Source organism: Ranitomeya imitator, chromosome 7, assembly GCF_032444005.1.
Source record: "Ranitomeya imitator isolate aRanImi1 chromosome 7, aRanImi1.pri, whole genome shotgun sequence".
Classification (NCBI taxonomy): domain Eukaryota; kingdom Metazoa; phylum Chordata; class Amphibia; order Anura; family Dendrobatidae; genus Ranitomeya; species Ranitomeya imitator.
Genome location: NC_091288.1, coordinates 76,623,624 through 76,642,869, shown reverse-complemented (window position 1 = coordinate 76,642,869; position 19,246 = coordinate 76,623,624). Strand labels below are relative to the sequence as shown.

The window sequence follows — 19,246 nt, the reverse complement described above, 5'->3', positions numbered from 1 at the left end:
CGCTCCTTCCCTTCCGAGCTCTGCCATACGCCCAAACAATGGTTTACACCCATATACGGGGTATCAGCGTACTCAGGACAAATTGGCCAACAATTTTTGAGGTTCAATTTCTTCTCTTACTCTTGGGAAAATAAAAAATTGGGGGCGAAAAGATCATTTTTGTGAAAAAATATGATTTTTTATTTTTACGGCTCTGCATTATAAACTTCTGTGAAGCAATTGGTGGGTCAAAGTGGTCACCACACATCTAGATAAGTTCCTTAGGGTGTCTACTTTCCAAAATGGTGTCACTTGTGGGGGGTTTCAATGTTTAGGCACATCAGTGGCTCTCCAAACGCAACATGGTGTCCCATCTCAATTCCTGTCAATTTTGCATTTAAAAGTCAAATGGCGCTCCTTCCCTTCCGAGCTCTGCCATGCGCCCAAACAGTGGTTTACCCCCACATATGGGGTATCAGCGTACTCAGTACAGATTGTACAACAATGTTTGGCATCCATTTTATCCTGTTACCCTTGGTAAAATAAAACAAATTGGAGCTGAAATAAATTTTGTGTGAAAAAAAGTTAAATATTCATTTTTATTTAAACATTCCAAAAATTCCTGTGAAACCCCTGAAGGGTTAATAAACTTCTTGAATGTGGTTTTGAGCACCTTGAGGGGTGCAGTTTTTAGAATGGTGTCACACTTGGGTATTTTCTATCATATAGACCCCTCAAAATGACATCAAATGAGATGTGGTCCCTAAAAAAAAATGGTGTTGTAAAAATGAGAAATTGCTGGTCAACTTTGAACCCTTATAACTCCCTAACAAAAAAAAATTTTGGTTCCAAAATTGTGCTGATGTAAAGTAGACATGTGGGAAATGTTACTTATTAAGTATTTTGCGTGACATATCTCTGTGATTTAAGGGCATAAAAATTTAAAGTTGGAAAATTGCGAAATTTTCAAAATTTTCGCCAAATTTCCGTTTTTTTCACAAATAAACGCAAGTTATATCGAATAAATGTTACTACTAAAATGAAGTACAATATGTCACGAGAAAACAATGTCAGAATCGCCAAGATCCGTTGAAGCGTTCCAGAGTTATAACCTCATAAAGGGACAGTGGTCAGAATTGTAAAAATTGGCCCGGTCATTAACGTGCAAACCACCCTCGGGGCTTAAGGGGTTAATGTTGAGGAAAATCTCCGGATTTGCCACTATATAATATAGTAGTGGAAAGCTCTGGAAAAATTCGAATAAAAAAGCGCGAATAAAACACGAAAAATATGCGATAAAAACGTGTGCGGATTTAATGCAGAAAAAGTCCGGCTTTGTTCAGGAAAATTCTGCAAAGAATCCTGACGTGTGCACATAGCCTAAAACAAGTCAACTCTGTATATTTAGTCTTTACACAAGTGTTATGTATTTGTCAATTCAAGTTTCAAAACTAGGGTTGAGCGAAACGGGTCGAACATTTTCAAAAGTCGCCGACTTTTGGCGAAGTCGAGTTTCATGAAACCCCATCCGACCCCTGTGCGTGGTCGGCCATGCGGTACGCGACTTTCGCGCCAAAGTCGCGTTTCAATGACGCGAAAAGCGCCATTTCTCAGCCAATGAAGGTAAACGCAGAGTGTGGGCAGCGTGATGACATAGGTCCTGGTCCCCACCATCTTAGAGAAGGGCATTGCAGTGATTGGCTTGCTGTCTGCGGCGTCACAGGGGCTATAAAGGGGAGTTCCCGCCGACCGCCATGTTACTGCTGCTGATCTGAGCTTAGGGAGAGGTTGCTGCCGCTTCGTCAGAAGCAGGGATAGCGTTAGGCAGGGTCCATTAACCACAAAACCGCTTGTGCTGTAGCGATTTCCACTGCCCAACACCACCTTCGGTGTGCAGGGACAGTGGAAGCTCCTTTTTTTTTTTTTTTCCTCAGCGCTGTAGCTCATTGGGCTGCCCTAGAAGGCTCCCTGATAGCTGCATTGCTGTGTGTACGCCGCTGTGCAAACCAACTGCTTTTTTCAAAGCACAAATCCTCTTGTTCCTTCCTTTCTGCACAGCTATCTTGTTTGTTTGTCCACACTTTTTATTTAATTTGTGCATCAGTCCACTCCTTATTGCTGCCTGCCATACCTGGCTGAGATTACTGCAGGGAGATAGTAATTGAAGGACAGTTCCTTTTTTTTTTTTTTTTTTTTTTTTGTGGGAGATTAAGATTGACATTTCTGCTAGAGTGCCATCTCTGTCTGTGTCATCTCTCACTCAGTGGGCCATAGAAAGCCTATTTATTTTTTTGCTTGATTTGGGTTCCAAAATCTACCAGAAAAAATCACAACATCAATCAGTGGGAGAAAAATATTGGCCTCAGGGCTTGTGTGCCACTCCTTACTCCTGTGTGTGCCATCTCTCACTCAGTGGGCCATAGAAAGCCTATTAATTTTTTTGCTTGATTTGGGTTCTAAATTCTACCTGAAAAAATCATTAAATCAATCAGTGGGAGATTAATATTGGCCTTTGGGCTTGTGTGCCAGTCCTAAGCGTGCCATCTCTCTCTCTCTCAGATAGTGGGCCATAGAAAGCCTATTTTTTTTATTATTTTATTGGGTTTATAAATTTTCCCTGGAAAAAAAAAAAAGTGGGAGATTAATATTGGCCTCTGGGCTTGTGTGCCAGTCCTGAGCGTGCCATCTCTCTCACAAATAGTGGGCCATAGAAAGCCTATTTATTTTTTTGGTTGATTTGGGTTCATAATTCTACCTGAAAAAATCAATCAATCAATCAGTGGGAGATTAATATTGGCCTTTGGGCTTGTGTGCCAGTCCTAAGCGTGCCATCTCTCTCTCTCAGATAGTGGGCCATAGAAAGCCTATTTATTATTATTTTTTTTATTGGGTTTATAAATTTTCCCTGGAAAAAAAAAAAATGGGAGATTAATATTGGCCTCTGGGCTTGTGTGCCAGTCCTGAGCGTGCCATCTCTCTGACAAATAGTGGGCCATAGAAAGCCTATTAATTTTTTTGCTTGATTTGGGTTCCAAAATCTACCAAAAAAAATCACTAAATCAATCAGTGGGAGATTAATATTGGCCTCTGGGCTTGTGTGCCACTCCTGACTCCTGTGAGCGTCATCTGTCACTCAGTGGGCCCTAGAAAGCCTATTTTTTGTTTTATTTGTTTTCTAAATTCTCCCTGAAAAAATCATTTTATTTTCTTTGGTTTCTAAATTATTCCTGAAAAAAAATCATTTTTTTTGTATTTTTTTTTCTCTAAAGTCTCCCTGAAAAAAAAAAAAAATCTGTGGGAGATTCATATTGCCCCTTCTGCTTGTGTGCCAGTCTTGACTCCTGGGTGTGCCATCTCTCTCTCTCTCCCCAATTGTGGGCCATAGAAAGCCTATTAATTTTTTTGCTTGATTTGGGTTCCAAAATCTACCAAAAAAAATAACTAAATCAATCAGTGGGAGATTAATATTGGCCTCTGGGCTTGTGTGCCACTCCTGACTCCTGTGTGCGTCATCTGTCACTCAGTGGGCCCTAGAAAGCCTATTTTTTGTTTTATTTGTTTTCTAAATTCTCCCTGAAACAATCATTTTATTTTCTTTGGTTTCTAAATTATTCCTGAAAAAAATCATTTTTTTTGTATTTTTTTTTCTCTCTAATCTCCCTGAAAAAAAAAAAAAAAATCTGTGGGAGATTCATATTGCCCCTTCTGCTTGTGTGCCAGTCTTGACTCCTGGGTGTGCCATCTCTCTCTCCCCAATTGTGGGCCATAGAAAGCCTATTAATTTTTTTGCTTGATTTGGGTTCCAAAATCTACCAAAAAAAATCACTAAATCAATCAGTGGGAGATTAATATTGGCCTCTGGGCTTGTGTGCCACTCCTGACTCCTGTGTGCGTCATCTGTCACTCAGTGGGCCCTAGAAAGCCTATTTTTTGTTTTATTTGTTTTCTAAATTCTCCCTGAAACAATCATTTTATTTTCTTTGGTTTCTAAATTATTCCTGAAAAAAAATCATTTTTTTTGTATTTTTTTTTCTCTCAAGTCTCCCTGAAAAAAAAAAAAAAAAAAAAAAAACTGTGGGAGATTCATATTGCCGCTTCTGCTTGTGTGCCAGTCTTGACTCCTGGGTGTGCCATCTCTCTCTCTCTCCCCAATTGTGGGCCATAGAAAGCCTATTAAATTTTTTGCTTGATTTGGGTTCCAAAATCTACCAAAAAAAATAACTAAATCAATCAGTGGGAGATTAATATTGGCCTCTGGGCTTGTGTGCCACTCCTGACTCCTGTGAGCGTCATCTGTCACTCAGTGGGCCCTAGAAAGCCTATTTTTTGTTTTATTTGTTTTCTAAATTCTCCCTGAAACAATCATTTTATTTTCTTTGGTTTCTAAATTATTCCTGAAAAAAATCATTTTTTTTGTATTTTTTTTTCTCTCAAGTCTCCCTGAAAAAAAAAAAAAAAAAAAAAATCTGTGGGAGATTCATATTGCCCCTTCTGCTTGTGTGCCAGTCTTGACTCCTGGGTGTGCCATCTCTCTCTCTCTCCCCAATTGTGGGCCATAGAAAGCCTATTAATTTTTTTGCTTGATTTGGGTTCCAAAATCTACCAAAAAAAATAACTAAATCAATCGGTGGGAGATTAATATTGGCCTCTGGGCTTGTGTGCCACTCCTGACTCCTGTGTGCGTCCTCTCTCACTCAGTGGGCCCTACAAAGCCTTTTTTTTTTTTTTTTTTCCTAAATTCTCCCTGAAACAATCATTTCATTTTATTTGTTTTATAAATTCTTCTGTAAAAAATAATTTTTTTTTAATTTTTTTTTTTTCTGAAGTCTCCCTTTTAAAAAAAACAAACACAAATCAGTGGGAGATAAATATTTACATTTGCACTTCAGTGACAGTCCTGCGTGTGTGCCATCTCATTTGTTGCCAACAACAACAGAGTGTGTAACATTGTGGCTGATTTTCGTTGTGGTCTCACCCACCTGTAAAGGGGTAGATAAATCATACTGAAGTTATAGCTCACCGTGTAAGTTGTGTGACAGCAACAAATACCGTTCGTTTGGTAACGTTTTTAAAACAATGAGGAAGTCTGGTGGAAGAGGTCGTGGCCGGGGGCGTTCATTGTCAGCTGGTAATGAGGGTAGTGGTAGTGGTGGAGCATCAGGTGGTCGTGGGAAGAAAAATATTGCACCTAAGTCTGGAGCTGTGGAGCCAGGTTCGTCGTCTGGCTACACAAGGCCTCGAACCCTCCCTTTTCTGGGAGTAGGAAAACCGCTTTTAAAGCCGGAGCATCAAGAGCAAGTTTTGGCTTATCATGCTGACTCAGCCTCTAGCTCTTTTGCCTCCTCTCGTGAAACTGGTAAAAGTAAAAGCAGCGCGTCGTTAGTGGATGTTCACGGTCAGGGACAAGTCACTTCCTTGTCCTTTTCAGCAAAAACAACAACAGAGAAGAATGCAGCAGGCGACACAACGGGTTACTCCATGGAGCTCTTTACACATACCATCCCTGGCTTAGAAAGTGAAGCAGTTAACAGTCCATGCCCATTACAAGTTGAATCTGACATGGAGTGCACTGATGCACAGCCACAGCCAGACTACTATGCTGGTCCTTTGACTCAGACCACAACATTGCCCTCGCAGGGTGCTGATCAAGAATCAGACCCTGATGAGACTATGTTGCCCCATCACGAACGCTATACCACCGACCGACACGGTGACACAGACGAAGTTGCACACGAGCTACAAGAAGAGGTAATAGATGACCCAGTTCTTGACCCCGATTGGCAGCCATTGGGGGAACAGGGTGCAGACGGCAGCAGTTCTGAAGCGGAGGAGGAGGGGCCGCAGCAGGCATCAACATCGCAACAGGTTCCATCTGCCGGGCCCGTATCTTGCCCAAAACGCGTGGCAAAGTCAAAACCTGTTGGAGGACAGCGTGGCCATCCGGTTAAAGCTCAGTCTGCAATGCCTGAAAAGGTATCCGATGCTAGAAAGAGTGCAGTCTGGCATTTTTTTAAACAACATCCAATTGATCAGCACAAAGTAATCTGTCAAAAATGTTCAACTACCTTAAGCAGAGGGCAGAATCTGAAAAGTCTCAATACAAGTTGCATGCATAGACATTTAACCACCATGCATTTGCAAGCTTGGACTAACTACCAAACGTCCCTTAAGGTTGTAGCACCCTCGGCCAATGAAGCTACTCATCAACGCAACATCCCTTCCGGCAGTGTAGGGCCACCATTTTCTGCACCACCTGCAGTATCTGTGCAGGTTTCTTTGCCAGTCCAAAGCAGTCAGGGTCAGGGAATCTCCAGTTTCGTAGTAGGAAACACTGCATCTAGGGCACCGGCGGCAACAATACCATCTCCCACCATCTCTCAGTCTGCCATGTCCACCGGCACCCCCACTAGTTCCACGATCTCCAGCTCTCCAGTCCAGCTCACCCTACATGAGACTATGGTTAGAAAAAGGAAGTACTTAGCCTCGCATCTGCGTACACAGGGTTTGAACGCCCACATAGCTAGACTAATCTCGTTAGAGATGATGCCCTACCGGTTAGTTGAAAGCGAAGCTTTCAAAGACCTGATGGACTACGCTGTACCACGCTACGAGCTACCCAGTCGACACTTTTTTTCCAGAAAAGCCATCCCAGCCCTCCACCAGCATGTTAAAGAGCGCATCGTCCATGCACTCAGGCAATCTGTGAGCACAAAGGTGCACCTGACAACAGATGCATGGACCAGTAGGCATGGCCAGGGACGTTACGTGTCCATCACGGCACACTGGGTAAATGTGGTGGATGCAGGGTCCACAGGGGACAGCAAGTTTGGGACAGTTCTGCCTAGCCCACGGTCTAGGAAACAGTTGGCTGTAGCCGTTCGCACCCCCTCCTCCTCCTCCTCCTCCTCGTCCTCCTGCAGAAGCGAGAGCTCGTCCACAGACCGCAGTCGCACAACCACTCCATCCGCAGCTGCCACTGTTGCACACCAGGTCTCCCATTATGGGGCAGCTACTGGCAAACGTCAGCAGGCTGTATTGGCTATGAAGTGTTTGGGCGACAACAGACACACCGCGGAAGTTCTGTCCGAGTTCTTGCAGCAAGAAACGCAGTCGTGGCTGGGCACTATAGATCTTGAGGCAGGCAAGGTAGTGAGTGATAACGGAAGGAATTTCATGGCTGCCATCTCCCTTTCCCAACTGAAACACATTCCTTGCCTGGCTCACACCTTAAACCTGGTGGTGCAGTGCTTCCTGAAAAGTTATCCGGGGTTATCCGACCTGCTCCTCAAAGTGCGTGGACTTTGCGCACATATCCGCCGTTCGCCTGTACACTCCAGCCGTATGCAGACCTATCAGCGTTCTTTGAACCTTCCCCAGCATCGCCTAATCATAGACGTTGTTACAAGGTGGAACTCAACACTGCACATGCTTCAGAGACTGTGCGAACAGAGGCGGGCTGTTATGTTTTTGTGGGAGGATACACATACACGGGCAGGCAGTAGGATGGCAGACATGGAGTTGTCAGGTGTGCAGTGGTCGAAGATTCAAGACATGTGTCAAGTCCTTCAGTGTTTTGAGGAATGCACACGGCTGGTTAGTGCAGACAACGCCATAATAAGCATGAGCATCCCCCTAATGTGTCTGCTGATGCAAAGTTTGACGCACATAAAGGATCAGGCGTCTGCACCAGAGGAAGAGGAAAGCCTTGATGACAGTCAGCCATTGTCTGGTCAGGGCAGTGTACAGGACGAGGTAGCGGGCGAAGAGGAGGTGGAGGATGAGGAGGATGATGGGGATGAGTATATTTTTAATGAGGAAGCTTTCCCGGGGTCATTGGAAATTGGTGGCGTGGCAAGGGCGGGTTCTGGTTTTTTGAGGGACACAAGTGACGTAGATTTGCCTGCAACTGCCCCTCAACCAAGCACAACCGCAGATTTGACAACTGGAACTTTGGCCCACATGGCGGATTATGCCTTGCGTATCCTCAAAAGGGACACACGCATTACAAAAATGATGAACGATGACGATTACTGGTTGGCCTGCCTCCTTGATCCTCGCTATAAAGGCAAATTGCAAAATATTATGCCACATGAGAACTTGGAACTAATATTAGCAACAAAACAATCAACTCTTGTTGACCGTTTGCTTCTGGCATTCCCTGCACACAGCGCCCGTGATCGTTCTCACACGAGCTCCAGGGACCAGCAGACCAGAGGTGTTAGAGGGGCAGAAATCAGAAGTGGCGTTGGCCAGAGGGGTTTTCTGACCAGGTTGTGGAGTGATTTTGCTATGACCGCAGACAGGACAGGTACTGCAGCATCAATTCAAAGTGACAGGAGACAACATTTGTCCAGTATGGTTACAAACTATTTTTCATCCCTTATCGACGTTCTCCCTCAACCGTCATTCCCATTTGATTACTGGGCATCCAAATTAGACACCTGGCCAGAATTGGCAGAATATGCATTGCAGGAGCTTGCTTGCCCGGCAGCTAGTGTCCTATCAGAAAGAGTATTCAGTGCTGCAGGTTCAATACTAACTGAAAAAAGGACTCGTCTGGCTACCCAAAATGTAGATGATCTAACCTTCATTAAAATGAACCACAACTGGATTTCGAAATCTTTTGCCCCACCTTGCCCGGCTGACACCTAACTTTCCTATGAAAAGGTCTTGCCTGTGGACTCTTCTGAATGACTTTTCCAATCTCGTAATTTTCTGCACCTGATTGTCCAGCATACGACATGTTTACTCCTAACAACATGGCCAAACTCCCCACACGGGGCCGTGGTATCGCCACTTTGCGCCAGCACCCGTGAGAGTGCTGTTTGTCTGAAGAGGTGGGTGTGCCCGCTTTTGGTCGACGGCACTGCCACTGGGTCCCTCATAGTACAATAAAGTGTCTCTGGCGGTGGTGGTGCGCACCCAACGTCAGACACACCATTGTAATATGAGGGGCCCTGGGCCTGTACCGCCGGCCACAAGACAGTTCCCCCCCCCCAGCTCAAACAGTGCTCTACCACTAGCAAAATTATCTCTCACAGCTTCACCAATGTTTAGTCTATGCGCTGACATCCTTCAATGCCTGGCACTGACAATACCATTGTTTTGACATTTTTGTTATGTTAGGCCTTCGAAGCCTGTCTGCGGTCCGTTCTTTCTACAACTACTACACTGACCAGGCCACTGCTGGCCGTGTTCCCCTGGAACCAATTTAAACTTGCCTACAGCCAGCCCAATTTTGTTATGTTAGGCCTTCTTAGCCTGTCTGCCGTCACTCCTTCCACTAGACTTCCACTGACCAGACCACTGTTGCCCGTGTACCCCTGGAACCAATTTTAAATTGCCAACAGCCAAATGTTATTATGTTAGGCCTTTGATGCCTGTCTGCCGTCACTCCTTCCACTAGACTTCCACTGACCAGACCACTGTTGCCCGTGTACCCCTGGAACCAATTTTAAATTGCCAACAGCCCAATGTTATGATGTTAGGCCTTTGATGCCTGTCTGCCGTCACTCCTTCCACTAGGCCTCCACTGACCTGTCTACTGCTGCCCGTGTTCCCAGGGAACCAATTGTAAATTGCCTACAGCCAGCCCATTTTATTACGTTAGGCCTTCGAAGCCTGTCTGCGGTCCCTCCTTCCACTAGGCCTCCACTTACCTGTCTACTGCTGCCCGTGTTCCCCTGGAACCAATTTTAAATTGCCTACAGGCAGCCCAATTTATTATGTTAGGCCTTCGAAGCCTGTCTGCGGTCCCTCCTTCCACTAGGCCTCCACTTACCTGTCTACTGCTGCCCGTGTTCCCCTGGAACCAATTTTAAATTGCCTACAGCCAGCCCATATTATTATGTTAGGCCTTCGAAGCCTGTCTGCGGTCCCTCCTTCCACTAGGCCTCCACTGACCTGTCTACTGCTGCCCGTGTTCCCCTGGAACCAATTTTAAATTGCCTACAGCCAGCCCATTTTATTATGTTAGGCCTTCGAAGCCTGTCTGCGGTCCCTCCTTCCACTAGGCCTCCACTTACCTGTCTACTGCTGCCCGTGTTCCCCTGGAACCAATTTTAAATTGCCTACAGGCAGCCCAATTTATTATGTTAGGGCTTCGAAGCCTGTCTGCGGTCCCTCCTTCCACTAGGCCTCCACTGACCTGTCTACTGCTGCCCGTGTTCCCCTGGAACCAATTTTAAACTGCCTACAGGCAGCCCAATTTATTATGTTAGGGCTTCGAAGCCTGTCTGCGGTCCCTCCTTCCACTAGGCCTCCACTGACCTGTCTACTGCTGCCCGTGTACCCCTTGAACCAACATCATAAAATAAAAAAAAAAGTATTTTGCTTATAAAAAAGAAAATACTGGTGAGATATCAAATGCAGACATTTTAACATTAAAAACAAACACACAACTAAAATCTGGTACAGTACTAAAAATGGCCACCAGCTACAATTACTTTATCCTGCAAGTATTTAACTGAAAGGTTTTTTAAATTGAAAACACAGATATGGCATCCACCGAGTGTTGTCCTGTCGCGTCTTCTTTATATTATTGCCGAGAAGATGCAAAACAATGAAAATAATAAAATCATTAATTACCAAAATAATAGAGAAAGTCAACACCACATTGCAAATAAACATTCATTCCAAATAAAGAAGCAGGGCGCGTCCGAGGGTGAGTATATACCTAATAAGAAGATAATCACCCTCGGACGCGCAATGCTTATTTCCAACAGCCTTCCTTCCTAAGAATCAGCCCTTCCGTGGTGTAGAGAGACGTTGTGTTACACTTCAAGGTGTTCCCCAGGTTGTCTTTCCTGAGCTTCGATCTTCCGGCTCTCGTTTAGTAGTTCTTGGAAACTACACTGCATTAGGCCTTCAAATTGGGTATGGGGTGTAGAGAGAGGGTGTGTTACACTCCAAGGTGTTCCCCAGGTTGCCTTTCCTGAGCTTCGATCTTCTGGCTCTCGTTTAGTAGTTCTTGGAAACTACACTGCATTAGGCCTTCAAATTGGGTATGGGGTGTAGAGAGAGGGTGTGTTACACTCCAAGGTGTTCCCCAGGTTGCCTTTCCTGAGCTTCGATCTTCCGGCTCTCGTTTAGTAGTTCTTGGAAACTACACTGCATTAGGCCTACAAATTGGGTATGGGGTGGAGAGAGATGGTGTGTTACACTCCAAGGTGTTCCCCAGGTTTCCTTGCCATTGCTTCGGTCTTCCGACTCTCGTTTAGTAGTTGTAGAAAAGTACACTGCATTAGGCCTACAAAATGGGTATGGGGTGGAGAGAGATGGTGTGTTACACTCCAAGGTGTTCCCCAGGTTGCCTTTCCTGAGCTTCTATCTTCAGGCTCTCATTAAATTGTGGTTAAATGGAACAACTGCATTTGGCGTACTAGTTGGTTTGGGGCCTACTATCGGTGTCTGCCACTCCTTGCTGTTCTCCTGGTTTCCTGTCCTGAAATTCCATTTTCAGGCTCTCGTTAAGTAGTTGTTAATGTTAGACTGCATTTGGCCTACTAGTTGGGTTGGGGCCTACTATCGGTGTCTGCCACTCCTTGCTGTTCTCCTCCACTGAACAAAGCTGTGCCGCCTGTTTACTACGGTTGCCAATTTTGAACTGCATTTCGACTACTTACTGATTTGGCCCTACTCTCTGTGTCAGCCTCTCATTCCAGTTGTCCTCCACTGCAATGCCCCCTGGTTATTCCTGTGTTACCAATTTTGAACTGCATTTGGCCCACTTTATTCTTTGGGCCTATATCTGTGTTTCCACTTCATCGTGCCCATTGCCCAGCCAGTGATAGATGAGTCTGCTGGTACATTGACCCATAACGCAACATTCCCCGTGCATGCTACACAACAACATTGTGACCCTGCTGAAAGTCAGGTTGCTCTTCCCGCATACCATACCACCTTACACGGGGACAAAGAGGAAGGTGCAGATGAAAGTGCAGGTTCCTTCATCAGGTGGGGGGAGGAATACTAGTTGGCGACGTCACTGGCACAGGGCCTCTCATAGTACGCAAAAGTGTTGCTGCCGGTGGGAGGCGCCCCCGCCGTGCAAACAGACCGCTGTACTTTGAGGGGCCCTGTGCCAGTGCCAATGCCAACAAGTGGGCCCCCCCTGCTTGCTCAGGATCACATCACTTGCAAAGTTGAAATACTTACCTCTCCCTGCTCCACTGCCGTGACGTGGTCCAGATTTCCTGGGCCCACTAATTACTTGAACCAGCCCTACCCCACACAACTTTAGCCAAATGACCCCCAATTTCAAATGCCTTCCAATTATTATAAGGTAAATTACGCTTGACAAGCTTCATTAAGAAGAATGGATGGTTTTGACATTAAAATGGGCACTCTAGGTGTTTTCCTGGCCCCCACTCACTGCCGACTATGCTGCCCCATTGACTTGCATTGGGTTTCGTGTTTCGGTCGATCCCGACTTTTTGCCATAATTGGCCGATTTCACTCGACCCGACTTTTGAGATAGTCGGGTTTCGCGAAACCCGGCTCGACTCTAAAAAGGTCAAGGTCGCTCAACTCTATTCAAAACTTATAATTGTACTTCACTAACCACAGAAACATCTGACTAAAAGAACTTTGTGAAAGAGAAAATTTGTGTCAGTTTCAAACTTTTTGGCCACACGTTTATATGCCAAGCATAAGGTCGTGATACGATATGATCAGAGCCAAAGGAGCTGAAGCTGAATAGGTGCTTTATGTCTACCACAGTCAGGACTGTTACATGCATATTACCGTTATGTTTTTATCATGGGCAGTCACCACCTTGCAGAAGCAGCTGCCTGCACAGAAGCAGATAGATTTCCATTCTGAGACTATATGGGGGTGTGAGGATATGGCCGCTTACTAAAGACTATAGGACAAATGGACGTAGAGCGGTGACTTTTTCCAGCATGGAGCTCCGGTTTTGTTGTGTTTTATTTTATATTTTCTTGCTGTGTTTTATTAGTGATTTGCTTGCTCGTCAATTAATCCTCAGGAATCAAGGTTTACATACACTGACAGAAAGTAGAGGAGGACGAGCAGGCTAGATCTTATGTATAGCTAAGGCCAGTCAGTAGATTTCTAAAGGTACCGTCACACATAACGATATCATTAACGATATTGTTGCTTTTTGTGACGTAGCAACGATATCGTTAACGAAATCGTTATGTGTGACAGCGACCAACGATCAGGCCCCTGCTGGGAGATCGTTGGTCGCTGGGGTAAGTCCAGCACTTTATTTTGTCGCTGGATCTCCCGCTGACATCGCTGAATCGGCGTGTGTGACACCGATCCAGCGATGTCTTCACTGGTAACCAGGGTAAACATCGGGTTACTAAGCGCAGGGCCGCGCTTAGTAACCCGATGTTTACCCTGGTTACCGTTGTAAATGTAAAAAAACAAACACTACATACTTACATTCCGGTGTCTTGTCAGGTCCCTCGCCGTCAGCTTCCCGCACTGACTGGTGAGCGCCTGCCAGCCGTAAAGCAGAGCACAGCAGTGACGTCACCGCTGTACTTTCCGGCCGGCGCTCAGTCAGTGCTGGAAGCTGAAGGCGAGGGACCTGACCAGACACCGGAATGTAAGTATGTAGTGTTTGTTTTTTTACATTTACAACGGTAACCAGGGTAAACATCAGGTTACTAAGCACGGCCCTGCGCTTAGTAACCCGTTGTTTACCCTGGTTACCGGGGACTTCGGGATCGTTGGTCGCTGGAGAGCTGTCTGTGTGACAGCTCTCCAGCGACCAAACAGCGACGCTGCAGCGATCGACATCATTGTCGGTATCGCTGCAGAGTCGCTTAGTGTGACGGTACCTTAAGTATAGATGTAAAGCAATCATTCTATCCATCCATTGTTCTACCAGCCTAGGCCCATTGTGTGGATGGAGATAGTAGACGCAGGGGAGCTGTCACCACAGGGGGTCTCACATCAGCCTCAGATGATGGAATATGCTTTATTCTGTTTAAGAGGGCGGGAGAAAAAGGCACATGGGTTGAATCAGGCAGTTGTGAGAGTGACTTCCATGTGAGAAGATCTGAGCTGGGATGGATGGATGGACTGTGGATTTTTGGAGATGGATTGATGGCTGGAGGGGGTATCCATGAGCTTCGGTCGTGATATCCATCATCTGGAGGAACACAGGCTGTGATTGCACACTATACCGGCTGAAGATACCAAAAGCTGTGGGCCAACCTAAAGTTGGGAGACAGTGGGTATCACCTGGTACGGGGCCAGTGGAACTACTGATCTCAGATTGGGAACTTGTGAACTGAGGACATTGTATTTTTGCCATCTACCTGGATTTGTTGTACAACCATGGTTGTATGGAATAAAAAATAGTTTCATTGTTAACCTGCCTAGGTGATTATTATATCCCACAACTTCAGATCTTCATAAGGGGACATAAGGCCAATATGATCTATACCTGTGAAAACACAGGTACATGGCCTGCAAAGTACAGTAATTTAGCTGAAAAGATTATTTGCTGGATTTCTCCATATCTGATTAGATGAGTAATACCAGGTCAGTTAGAAGCTAAAAGACACCGACCAACAGGAAACCTGAGTGATTCGTATGGTTCCCTTCCTGTAGAGATATTGTAAATGACACTGTCATACTGTACTTACCACAACTATTACATAAAGCAGCTTCTGCTATTTTCTCAACATTATTTTTATTTCTGGCTTCGGAAACAATTAACAGGCAGGCTAATAAACTCTTTCCAAATTTGCGAGATGCCATTGTGATCTGGAGAAAACAAGCGTAAAGACATGCAACATTTATTATCCATTAGCTAAAAAAGTGTAAATACTTTGCAGCAAATTAACCCCTTTGAGACCTATCCTGTTTTCACCATTCTGACCAGGCCAATTTTTACAATTCTGACCACTGTCACTTTATGAGGTAATAACTCTGGAACGCTTCAACGGATCCCGGTGATTCTCAGAGACTGTTTTCTCGTGACATATTGTACTTTATAATAGTGGTAAAATGTATTCGATATGACTTGCGTTTGTGAAAAAAACTGAAATTTAGCGAAAATGTGGAAAATTTCACAATTTTTAATTGTTATGCCCTTAAATCAGAGAGTCATATCACACAAAATAGTTTAATAAATATCATTTCCCACATGTCTACCTTACATCAGCACAATTTTGGAAACTGTCTTTTGTTAGGAAGTTATAAGGGTTAAAAGTTGACCAGCGATTTCTCATTTTTACAACAAAAGTTGCAAAATCATTTTTTTAGGGACCACCTCACACTTGAAGTGACTTTGAGGGGCCTATATGACAGAAAATGCCCCAAAATGACACCATTCTAAAAACTGCACCCCTCAAGGTGCTCAAAACCACATTCAAGAAGTTTATTAACCCTTCAGGTGCTTCACAGGAATTTTTGGAATGTGGAAGGAAAAAAATAAACATTACTTTTCTCTCACAAACATTTTCCTTTACACCTAATTTTTTTTACTTTCACAAGGGTAACAGGAAAAAATAGACCATACATTTCGTTGTGCAATTTCTATCTGAGCATACCGATACCCCACATGTGGGGAAAATCTACTGTTTTTGCACACAGCAGGGCTCGGAAGGGAAGGAGCGCCATTTGACTTTTTGAATGCAAAATTTGATGGAATAATTAGCGGACGACATGTTATGTTTGGAGAGCCCCTGATGTGCCTAAACAGTGGAAACCCCCCACAAGTGACCCCATTTTGGAAACTATACCCCTTATGGAACTTATCTACTTGTGTACTGAGCACCTTGAACCCACAGGTGCTTCACAGAAGTTTATAATGTTAAGCGGTAAAAATTAAAAAAATAAAATTTTTCCCACAAAAAACTTTTTTAGCTACAAATTTTGTATTTTCACAAGGGCAAAAGGAGAAAATGGACCCCAACGTTTGATGTACAATTTCTCCTAAGTTCACCGAAACCCCATATGTGGTCAAAAACTATTTCCCAGTATTTGAGGCACAGTGCAAAGCTCAGAAGTAGCGCCATATTACAGTGCAGATGTTGCTGCACTTGTTTGAGGGTGCCATGTTACATTGGCAGAGCCACCGAGGTGCCAGAACAGCAGAACTCCCCATAAGTGACCACATTTTACCAATTAAACCTCTCAATCAATTCACCTAGAGCTGCAGTGCTTATATTGACGCCACAGGTGTGTCACAAACTTTTATACCATTGGGAAGTGAAAAAAATATAATTTACATTTTTACCAAGATAGTGTGTTAGCCCCAAGTTTTACACTTTCATCCTGGGAAATGGGTAAAAATGGCATCAGAATTTGTCCCACAATTTCTTCTGAATGTAGAAATACCCCATATGTGGTTGTACAGTGCTACTTTGCCATACGGAGTGACTCGGGATAGACAGCAGTGGATGTTGCTGAGTGAAAATTACAAACTGCCGCTGTAGTAACCATTACATTATGCCCAGCTCATGCTTCTGGAGACACGCACCTGTAAATTAGGTGGGGTCTCATCACTACAGAAATGCCAAACATGTGGGCGCTAAATGTGGTTTAGGCACACTGGGTCTCAGAAGGGAGAGCGGCATTTGGATTTGGGAGTGGAGAATTTGCTGAATTTCTTTTGGCGGGTGAGGAGCCATTTCGCTTTTCCAGAGCCTTTGTGCTACCAGTAACATGGAAGCCCCTATATTTCCCTTTACAGATGACAGATCTAAGTGGGGACTTGCTTTTTTTTGTGGATTAAGTGGAAGCTATTATTGGGAACATTTTACATAATGTTTGAGATCACATTTATCTGGCGCTCTGCGCTGATCACTTTGCGGTTTCCATCTAAATCTCTGAATGACGTGATTCAGATGAAACCCCCGATGGATCTGTGGCACCCCGGGGGTCCGGTTGCCACAGTGCCTCCCTCACAAGGGGTGATGTTATTCCTGGAAGCAAGAAGGGATCCCCTTAGCAGGTAACACTGGCATACAACACTTTCCTGACTCCAGACCAGAAGGGGGATCTCTGAATCCGGTTTCAGGGTAGCTTCCCTATAAGTTCTGGTCTGGAGGCGGGGGTTAGTTAGTCAGTCTGAGGGAGACAGTGGAGGAGGAAGCAAGTGAGGAGAGCCTGAGAGTGGAGCTATGACTGAGCTCACCCCAGGACTGAGCGTAAAAGACCGGACACCGGAGTCCGTGGTTGTGTGAGGACTACATGCCCAGCAACCGAATCTGGAGGGCAGGAGATTGCAGGTCTCCTGGCCACAACTAACACCCAAAGGCACAGCAGCAAACTAGAGCCCGGAGTCACCACGAGAATGTGACACCTGGAAAAGGATCGAGCTGCCTGCCATGCGGGTAGTGTTCCACTTAAGGGACAGAATGAGAGAGGGACTTGAAGAGAGCTTAAGGCATCAAGGACCTAAACATCAGCGCAGTAGGGAAGCCTTCAACCCCATCTTGCTAGGGGGATTCTGAACTGCTTCCAGGCTGCCCGGATCTCCAAGATCACCTGTCAACAGTGCCCCGGACTGTATCTGCAATTAAAGGTAAAGAAACTACAGTTACTGTGTCCTCCAATCATTCCGGCACCCCAACATCCAAAACCCCTCATAGACTGTTCTGGTAGCCCTGGGGCCCCCGCTCCACCTGTGGGGAGCCAAACCATATCAGCTGCATTACCATCATCCCCAGCGGTCCCTTTAAGCAGCGTCAGCCAGCCCTGGCCGAGTACCACAGATGGCGTCACGAACATTCCATTTATCCCCTACAAACTTTATTTTCCATCATCCATCCCTATTTCATTGCGCGCCCAGGGCCACGGACCGGGTCATCGCTGCTGTGACCACCCCTTTAAGAACCCTCTGACCCGGTTCCGAATACCCCACGGCTCTAGCAGGTGTTGCAGATCCATTCACAGTAGTGAGGCAGCAGAGTTACTCTGGACTCCATCTGGCCTCTGGACCACAATTTCCTTTTTTCCAGAAGTGCACAAAACTGTGGACGACGGCACTTTTATGCAATCATAAAAAGATGAACACCGTCGGATCACAGGTCCTATGGCACCCACAGTGTCTCCATCTGCCTCATTATAGAGAATCTTCCGCAATAGGTTCTGTCTGAATCACGTATTTCAGAGATTTACACGGAAACCCCAGTGGAAGCACTCAGCGCAGAGCGCAGGATAAATGTGTGCCTTACTGCGATCTTTGGGAGGCAGAATGAAAAACTCAACAGCATGTGAAGAATTGGTTTTATTTATTTTTGATGCCGTTTCTCATGCAGTATAAGTGATTAGGCGACTTTATTCTTCGAGTCGGTGAGATTACTGCGATACCAGATTTATAGCGGGTTTATATGTTTGACAGTTGTCACACACTAAAAAATGCTTTTTATTACGAAAACTCCTTTTTGCCTCACCATATTTTGAGAGCTATAATTTTTTCATATTTCGGCCAACAGAGTCATGTGAGGGCTTGTTTTTTTACGGGACAAACTGACATTTTTATTTTGGTCTTTTTTTGCCAAATGGGAGCAATCTAAACAACCCTTTCTCTGTCTTCCCTGATCTTCCTTAAAACTAATAGGATTAGGGCTATTGGTGGAAATGCATAACTCAGGTCGAAATCCCACGGAACTAAAGGTACCGTCACACTAGACGATATCGCTAGCGATCCGTGACGTTGCAGCGTCCTGGCTAGCGATATCGTCCAGTGTGACAGGCAGCAGCGATCAGGCCCCTGCTGTGCTGTCGCTGGTCGGGGAAGAAAGTCCAGAACTTTGTTTCGTCGCTGGACTCCCCGCAGACATCGCTGAATCGGTGTGTGTGACACCGATTCAGCGATGTCTTCGCTGGTAACCAGGGTAAACATCGGGTAACTAAGCGCAGGGCTGCGCTTAGTAACCCGATGTTTACCCTGGTTACCATCGTTAAAGTAAAAAAAACAAACGCTACATACTTACCTACCGCTGTCTGTCCCTGGCGCTGTGCTTCTCTGCTCTGGCTATGAGCGCCGGGCAGCCGGAAAGCAGAGCGGTGACGTCACTGCTCTGCTTTCCGGCCGCTGTGCTCACAGCCAGAGCAGAGAAGCACAGCGCCGGGGACAGACAGCGGTAGGTAAGTATGTAGCGTTTGTTTTTTTTACTTTAACGATGGTAACCAGGGTAAACATCGGGTTACTAAGCGCGGCCCTGCGCTTAGTTACCCTTACCCTGGTTACCGGGGACCTCGGGATCGTTGGTCGCTGGAGAGCTGTCTGTGTGACAGCTCTCCAGCGACCAAACAGCGACGCTGCAGCGATCCG

General features: G+C 45.3%; 1 protein-coding gene across 1 annotated transcript in view; it reads right to left on the bottom strand.

Moving 5' to 3' along the window:
• The window catches only part of FTCDNL1 (formiminotransferase cyclodeaminase N-terminal like), a 101,851-nt gene extending 87,133 nt beyond the window's left edge, over nucleotides 1–14,718 (bottom strand). The window contains 1 exon segment of the mRNA XM_069735563.1: nucleotides 14,610–14,718. Within this exon segment, the coding sequence (XP_069591664.1) occupies nucleotides 14,610–14,718 (109 nt within the window).
• Between the last annotated feature and the right edge of the window lie 4,528 nt (nucleotides 14,719–19,246).